This window comes from Zingiber officinale, chromosome 4A, assembly GCF_018446385.1.
Source record: "Zingiber officinale cultivar Zhangliang chromosome 4A, Zo_v1.1, whole genome shotgun sequence".
Lineage (NCBI taxonomy): Eukaryota > Viridiplantae > Streptophyta > Magnoliopsida > Zingiberales > Zingiberaceae > Zingiber > Zingiber officinale.
In genome coordinates, this window is record NC_055992.1 from 22,411,838 (window position 1) to 22,420,351 (window position 8,514).

At 36.2% G+C, this 8,514-nt stretch overlaps 1 protein-coding gene across 1 annotated transcript; it reads left to right on the forward strand.

Annotated features, from left to right (window-relative positions):
• Window positions 1-1,786: 1,786 nt before the first annotated feature.
• Window positions 1,787-6,313, forward strand: LOC121969696 (probable metal-nicotianamine transporter YSL12). Its single transcript, XM_042519924.1, has 6 exons — window positions 1,787-2,402; window positions 3,847-4,010; window positions 4,086-4,183; window positions 4,270-4,404; window positions 4,606-4,795; window positions 4,937-6,313. The coding sequence occupies exons 1-6, from the start codon at window positions 2,000-2,002 to the stop codon at window positions 6,041-6,043; spliced, it is 2,097 nt and encodes a 698-aa protein (XP_042375858.1). The 5' UTR covers window positions 1,787-1,999; the 3' UTR covers window positions 6,044-6,313.
• The last annotated feature ends 2,201 nt before the right edge of the window (window positions 6,314-8,514 follow it).

Consider the following 8,514-nt stretch of genomic DNA (forward strand, 5'->3'; position numbering starts at 1 on the left):
AGAATATAGGATGATTTTTTTTTTTTTCCATTTGCTTGACTTTTAAGTCGTTATACTTTGTCTCCTTTCACATAAATATAAGTTGAATACAACTTTCATTTATGTGGATTTTTCTATCAAATTGAAGGATCTTTTTCTTTTCTTTTGTTTTCTTTTGAAGAATTTTTTTTTTATAATCTGAATGTTCGGATTTAGTTTCTTGAAATATTCAAATCGTCTAATTTAAAATTCAAAGATTCTCTTATTATTCTTCTAAGTTCTTTATTATTACACCACACTCGTCGTGAAAAGCCCGTATAGTTTCAAAAATAAATCACATTTTATTATTAAACTTATTTTTGCAGAGTCAACTAGGAGACTTTGAAGCCCTCATTCTCCTTACGGCACGGCACGTGATCTCCCCACAAGTACCTTCCAAATGTGTCTCTTTTAAACTCCACCCGTTCACTCTAACTCATTGAGAAGAAACAAACTAACAATTGACAAATATCAAGCTTAATTATTAGTTTCACATCGAACAAATATGAACATGAGCATATTACAGTTCATATCCAATGTGAACTTCCAGAACGAAAAACATAATTTTTTTTTAAAAAAAAAAAATCTCTGCGCAAAAGTGTTTCTTTTCAAGAATATAAAGCGTGCATTAAAATAATTAATTTATCATTCAGAGTATGAAGAAAATTAATCTTTGGCCGTCGCTGTCGATACACCAAAGTCGGCAACGCATGCATTCACTTTGAGTGCGCATGCGTGCTAGTTCTAGTGGGGAGAACTCACTTTCTATTATTTGTAGCGATCGATGGATTTCATGGTTTATATTCATCAAACGTGTAATTATTATGATTAATATGATTTGGAATTACATATTTTTGATGTAATTATTAGATTTAACGAAATTTAAAGAGTAATATTATTAGGTGTTTGGTTAAATGCTGAGAATTATTATGGGTATGAGTTTGATAGTAGAATGGAATGGAAATAGGAATGGAAAAGGAACCCATCAAATTATATGGATTTGGTTATTCCCATAAATCTGATTATCATTCTCAAAATATGATTCTCAAATCCATAATCTAAATACTATTTTTTATTATCATTCTATTCCCTCATTCTCAAATCCATGAATCAAATACCCTCGTAATCATCCGAACAAGCATTTTTAATTCTTTAATAAAGAGTCCTGGGCTTTAGAGCATCTTATTGTCAACGAGTAGAAATGGTCAAGATCCCAAGATTCCTGCGTCGGAATCTCCATCACCGTTCGCCAAAATCTTTCATGGCTGTCTAGTCAAATTTTTTTAATTTATTAATCAACCGCACGCAACGCACTTAAATTTGATAAATAGTCATTTTATTTTTTTAAATTACGAAATCATACATTAAATTTTCAAAATACCCCAACGCGCCTCAATCTTTGACCTTATCCAGTTATCAAACCTAACCAAACTGGTAGATCACCGAGCTTATCGTTAAATTACGATGTCACCCCTCGATCAGACAGTCACGCCGACTAGCTGCGGTTTCACAGCTAGCTAGAGAATGATTAATAATTAGAGAACAAATTTATTTGTTATTTAATAATTAATATCACAATGCATTATACGTTTGGATTGTAAATTCACTATAAATATATTATAATAGCTTATTATAAAAACTATCACGGGAATAATACGGGGTATTTTCGGAATAGACGTATTTTAAATTTTTTAAGTAGTTACTGTAATACATTATAATGTTTTTTGAAAAGATATTTATAAAATTTAGGACGCCGGCTGGTGGATTCCAAAAACAGTCGAATCCGTTCTACGGGTGCGGCCTCCCGATGTGAACGCCTCCAAGATTCACATTTTCCAAGTCAATTTGTTAAGAACAACCTTTCGCCAGCTAACCGATCCTGTGGTTCTTCCTCCCTCCCTCCCTCTTCATAAACAGCATCTCTTCTCACCTCCTCGGCACCCATTTTCTACGGCTTGATCGTCACCCATCCCTTCTTCACATGGCGTCCGAAGAGGTTGAGATGCAGAGCATTGTCAAGGAGGAGAAGCTGCGGCGGAGGCGGAAGGAAAAGGGAGGAGAGGAGGAGCAAGAGGAGGAGATGTCGGTGGAGCGGGCGTTCGAGGGGCAGCGCGTGCCGCCGTGGCGGGAGCAGCTCACGGCCCGCGCGCTGGTGGTCAGCTTCTTCCTCTCGGTGATGTTTAGTGTCATCGTGATGAAGCTGAACCTGACGACGGGGATCATCCCCTCTCTCAACGTCGCTGCCGGGCTCCTCGGGTTCTTCTTCGTCAAGCTGTGGACGAAGGCGCTCGAGCAGACCGGACTGCTTCGGACTCCCTTCACGCGACAGGAGAACACCGTCATCCAGACCTGCGTCGTCGCCGCCTACGGCCTCGCTTTCAGCGGTACGCGATTCCGAAACCCTAAAAGTCTTTGCCTTCTGCCCTCTTTCTTTCTCGTCGTTTTTCAAAGATGCCATTTCAAAAATCTGATACTTCTCCTTCTAAGGATTTCGAGTATAGGGACTATTTTGGATTTCTCAGTCTCTGATTTTTTTTTTTCTGATCATTTTACTTTGTCCTAGTTTTAAGATTGAAATTATAGAGCTCTGAGGGATGGCGCTTCAATTCCTAAAATTTCTGATTTCTTCTTTTTGATCTTGATCTGCTCCAAAAGTGTGATTTTGAAGTGTATTTGTTATCCTTCAAGAGTAATCTTTGCTTATTTTAGTCTTTGAGTGTTATGTTTGAGGAGATGCTCTTGAAATTGAAATGGTTTTTGAAATCCTCTGGCGAAAACAATTATGGAGCGTGGAACTTTAGCTTTCTATCAATTAATGCGTTTTGAAAAATAAAAGATATGATTTTGAATGGTATTTTTCACCTACCACATACTTGCTATCCTTACGAAGACGATTGGTGGGTGGGAGTTGTGGGCATTCATAGAACTTTGGAAAGTTGAGGGATCATGTGCATTTTGTAGTCTTTAGTTGACATAGGATAGTGAATTTAATCATCTGAAAATGGTTAAAGATAATTTTTTATGTTACTTTGATTGCTCTTTTAATTGTTCTGAAAACATAGTATCTGTTTTTAGGAAATTTCTGCCTCTTTTTTTTCTCTTCGGAGAGGATGAGTTCGGTAAAGTAAAAAAGGAAAACAAGATCTTAGGGATACCAGAAGGAAACAAACTATGCACTATAATATCAACTTTGATATTGCCAATTCCTAAGAAATTACGCTTTGTTTTATTTTCTCGTTTTTGTCACATGCGACAGCGTGTGACATGGGGAGTCATTTATGTTTAACCATTTGATATCTTTAATATAAAGTTTTGAATTTTAAATTAGTAATGCAAATAGAGTGGACCAGGGTTGGAGTTCATTAAATTATTTATAAACAGTGTGGGTCCTACTCTGAGATAGAGATCACCACAAATGAATTTCAAGGTCCATTCCTGTAAAACTTGACTAATTGTATACGTTGAACAAACTGAAATAGTCAAATATCAACTTGTAAGCCCATACTTTCTCCATGTTTAGTATTTTTTTTAAGTGAGATTGATAATCGACGATATGATTTTCTAGAAAGACTTCTAAGATTAGAGTATCATTTTGGACTTTTATGAACGAGATGGAAAATAGTTTCTCCGGGGACCATTTTGGTCCACTGATGACAATTGTTTCAAATTTAAAGTTGACTTCCATTATTTTGGAGAAATTGGGAGAGAATGCATAATATATAGTTCTTGCATGAAGAAAACTGTGATGTTGGTTGTGTACTGTATTTGAATTATATATCTTAACGATTTTAACATTATACAATTTTTTTTTTTTGTTTTTATTTACAGGTGGTTTTGGAAGTTATCTTTTTGGTATGAGTTCAAAAATTGCTGCTAAAACAACTGAAGAAGATACTTCTCAGAATATAAAGGAACCGAGCTTAGGATGGATGATTGCATTTATGTTTGTTGTTAGCTTTATTGGTTTATTCTCTGTTGTGCCACTCAGAAAGGTTTGTCCAATTTTCATACTCTTGAAGATTGAACTTGACTATAGCTGTCAGGATACTTACTTAAACTTGTTATAGATAATGATCATCGACTACAAGCTGATCTATCCAAGTGGTACTGCTACTGCATACCTTATCAACGGCTTCCATACATTGAACGGTGAAAAATTGGCCAAGTAATAAACATTTGAATTTTCATTTCTCTTTCATCTTGTAATATCCAGCATAATTTAAGTGAAACTTTTTTTTTTGGGGGTTTTAGGAAGCAAGTATGGATGCTAGGCAAGTGCTTTATTGGTAGCTTCTTTTGGGGATTCTTTCAGTGGTTTTATACTGCTGCTGATGGTTGTGGCTTTGCATCATTCCCTACCCTTGGTCTTAAAGCCTATGAGAACAGGTAGTTTGGATTGTCTGAATTTATTCTATTTAATTGCATGTGTTGAAAATAATCAGTTGAATGTCGATCAATATGTCTTATAGTTAGAATTGATAAGCATGAACACTGAAAAGTGTAATGGGTCCTGAGGCAAAGAAAATATTATTCGATGTAAAATAGTTGAAAAGCATGGTACTTGCGGCCTAACCTTTTCTCTTACAGGTTCTACTTTGACTTCTCTGCAACATATGTTGGAGTTGGAATGATCTGTCCATATTTGGTGAATATATCTGTTCTCCTGGGAGGCATTCTTTCGTGGGGAATCATGTGGCCTCTTATAAATAACCAAAAAGGTCATTGGTATCCAGCAGATACACCACAAAGTAGCCTACATGGTTTGAATGGCTATAGGGTAAACCTCTGGCCATTTAGAATGTCACTAGTTGTTAACTCGCTTTTGTTAGAATTACATCACACACATATTTTCACTTCTTAGTAGTTGTATTCCCTTTTCTCTCCTATTCTACTCATTCTTTATCCACGCATTGTACAGGTATTCATAGGCATTGCCATAATTCTTGGTGATGGCCTTTATAACTTTGTCAAGGTCCTACATCGAACGATTGCTACCTTCGTCGCTGCAGCACGCCAAGGTCCCAGCACTCTTCCTGTTACAGATGATGACAGCCCTTCACCTGCTATCGTCTCTTATGACGATGAAAAGCGAACTCAGGTCTTCCTTAAAGATCAAATTCCACAATGGGTAGCATATGGGGGCTATGTGTCGGTTGCTATAATCTCCATCATTACTCTTCCTCATATCTTCCCTCCACTCAAGTGGTACTTCATCTTGGTTGCTTATATTTTTGCCCCAGTTTTAGCATTCTGCAATGCCTATGGGTGCGGTCTTACAGATTGGTCTTTGGCTTCCACCTACGGGAAGCTTGCTATCTTTGTAATTGGAGCTTGGGCTGGTGCCGCTCATGGTGGTGTCCTCGCTGGCCTTGCGGCCTGTGGTGTTATGATGAATATTGTCTCGACTGCCTCAGATCTTATGCAGGACTTCAAGACTGGTTACCTAACGCTGGCTTCTCCCCGGTCCATGTTTGTGAGCCAAATCATTGGGACCGCGATGGGTTGTGTGATCGCTCCAAGTGTTTTCTGGCTTTTCTTCAAGGCCTTCAAAGATATTGGTGAAGAAGGAAGTCAGTACCCTGCACCCTATGCCACCATATACCGTAACATGGCTATTCTTGGTGTTGACGGCTTCGGCTCACTACCAAAACACTGTCTCACTCTCTGCTTCATTTTCTTTGCTGTTGCGATTATGATCAACTTGATAAAAGATCTGGTTAGCCCGAAGATTGCACGGTTTATACCAATCCCAATGGCAATGGCTATTCCTTTCTACATTGGATCGTACTTCGCCATCGATATGTTTGTCGGAAGTGTCATATTATTCATCTGGGAAAAGATCAACAAGCCGAAGGCAGATTCCTTTGGTCCGGCAGTGGCATCTGGTTTGATATGTGGTGATGGGATATGGACTCTGCCACAAGCCGTGCTTGCACTTGCTCAAGTAAAGCCACCAATCTGCATGAAGTTTCTTTCGAGGAAGATGAACGACCAGGTGGATACTTTCATTTCGTCACTATCTTAAATCACTCCTCATCGCCCTAATTGTGATTATGGCATAATGTCATATTACTATTTTTTTTTTCTCTCTCTCTCCTGGTTTACTTTGCTTCCTCTCCTAGCCAAAGCAGTGGCAGATGTGTTGCTAGCAGTGCTTTATCTATCTTGATGTGCATATTTTAAAATGTCTAAATCCTGAACATCAAATGGAAATGTGGTATGAACATTCTCTTAGTTGTAGCATTTTGGCAAACGCGGCATATACCAAAAAACAAAATGTCTGTTCATGATAGAATCTTTTTGTCAAAATGAGATGGATCTTCTGCTGGTCTCCACTCTGATAATCAGATGCATTATATTGATTTGCGAGTTTGGATTGCTGGTTTTTATTTGTCAATAATAATAATAATAATAATAATAATAATGAAACTGAACTATATATTTAGAGTCGACTTTAGAAATCTGTGAGGTTTCATATATTTTATTCTATTCAATGTGTTTTTAGGCACCTGTGGATTCTGGTTGCCACGCGATTATCTTCAAAGATATGAATTGTTCGGATTATGCTTTGGTTACACAACTATGCTATTTTTTTTTAATAGTTATTATTTATTTATTTTCATTAACTGTTATAAATTATTATATTCTGATTTTTATTTTAAATCTTTATTGATTTCTTTTTGAATTTCTATTATTGTAATATTATTAATTCTATTTTGATTTTTTAAAAATTCCCCCATGATCTATTTAGAATTTTTTACTAATTATATATATTAACAATGTCTCCGGCCCCTGACGCACGGTAAAATTCAAAGCATTCACGATTTGAATTTTAATTATGGCATATTGTAAGATATTTTTTTTCTAATTGGATGAAAATTTGGGATGTTAGTTGTTGGATAAGATGTCGTTCGTACTTCTAGATTTGTCTGATAGGGAGTTGAATCATTCATCTCAGGACTAATTGAATCGAAGACCATAAATCTGAATTATGAAAAAAAATCAATACAAATCAAGTATATACCATTATATTTTAATGTCTCTATGAAACTCATAATTAGTATTTTTATTTTTTAATAAGTAAAATGTATTGATTCATAAAAGAATATTTTGGATATATATATATATATATATATATATATGACATAACCAACACTTTGCCTTAGTGACCCTATACGTGTCTGTAAACACTAATTTGAAAATTCCTAGCGTTCTTCTCGATGTTCTCATCATACCTATCTCCCGTGGCATACATTGCCAAGCACCCACATTGGTCCACAACTCCCTACCGATTGCACATTTGAAGAATGTATCCTTTTGTGTCTCATCTGCCATCTGACATAGTGAATACATTTTACACCTGCAAATGGGCTAGTCAATATTTGGTCTACAATTGCCCATTAACCAATAGCCAGAGAACAAAACGATATCATGAGCATGATGCCCATCCGATAGACTGTAGAATCCCAAGCTTGTTGTGTTCAGTCTAAAGTAATCATATATCGGCGGAGTGTCATGCTGACCCTATGCATACTATAAGTCAAGTAAGGAAGTAGTGTGTAATGACAATGCCCTCCACTGTGGCTGATTTGCTCAAGATGATGTCTCAAACATAGAGTAGAGACTTGACGAGGGGAGAATTTGAAGTTGTATGATGGAGGTGGTATTAGAAATTGACGTCAATGAAAAAGAAAAAGCAGATTGATGAATCTAATATAAAAGTATAAAATTTTATATAGTTAGTTATAAAAAAAATCTAAATCTTCAATTAAAAAGATAGAAAATTAAATTGTCTTAAAAACTATAAATAAATAATTCTAATAAATTTATATAATATAACACTCCCCCCCCCTAAACTCACGATGCTACACTTAGAAGTATTAAGAATTTATCAGACAAAAAACGGAAGCGCAAAGCAGAATGAACCTTAGTAAACATATTAATTATTTGTAGTGAGGAAGGAGCAAAAGATAATGTGATAGTAATGTGATAGTGTCAAGCTATAGATGATAACGAGTGAAATGACAATCTATCTCAATATACTTCCTTCTCTGATAAAAAACTGTATTGCGCGCAATCTAAATGACATTTTGATTATCACAATGAAAAGCAGTAGGTTTCTAAAGAAAAATTCTCATATCTGCAAGCAACCAACGTAGCCAAACAATCTCACAAATGGTGGTAGTCATGGTACGATACTCAGCTTCTGTGGAGGATCTAAAATAACATTTTGCTTCTTTCTCTTCCAAGAGATCATAAGAAAATCTCCAAGAAAAATATAGAAGCCAGTGGTCGACTTATGATCCCTAAGATCGCCCACCCAATTAGCATCAGAGTATGCACAGAGCTCTAACTAAGAAGTAGAAGGGAATAAAAGACTCTGAAATTGAGTTCCCCAAAGATACTGCAGAATGCGAAGAACAACAACCCAATGAAATGTGGTCGGTGCACTGATAAACTAACTAATCACATGTACAACATACATAATATCAGGAT

Coding starts and splice junctions, on each gene's coding strand:
- LOC121969696 (XM_042519924.1), top strand. CDS start 2,000: ATGGCGTCCGAAGAGGTTGAGATGCAGAGCATTGTCAAGGAGGAGAAG. Junction 4,405..4,605: donor CTTAAAGCCTATGAGAACAG/GTAGTTTGGATT, acceptor TTTCTCTTACAG/GTTCTACTTTGACTTCTCTG. Junction 4,796..4,936: donor ATGGTTTGAATGGCTATAGG/GTAAACCTCTGG, acceptor CGCATTGTACAG/GTATTCATAGGCATTGCCAT.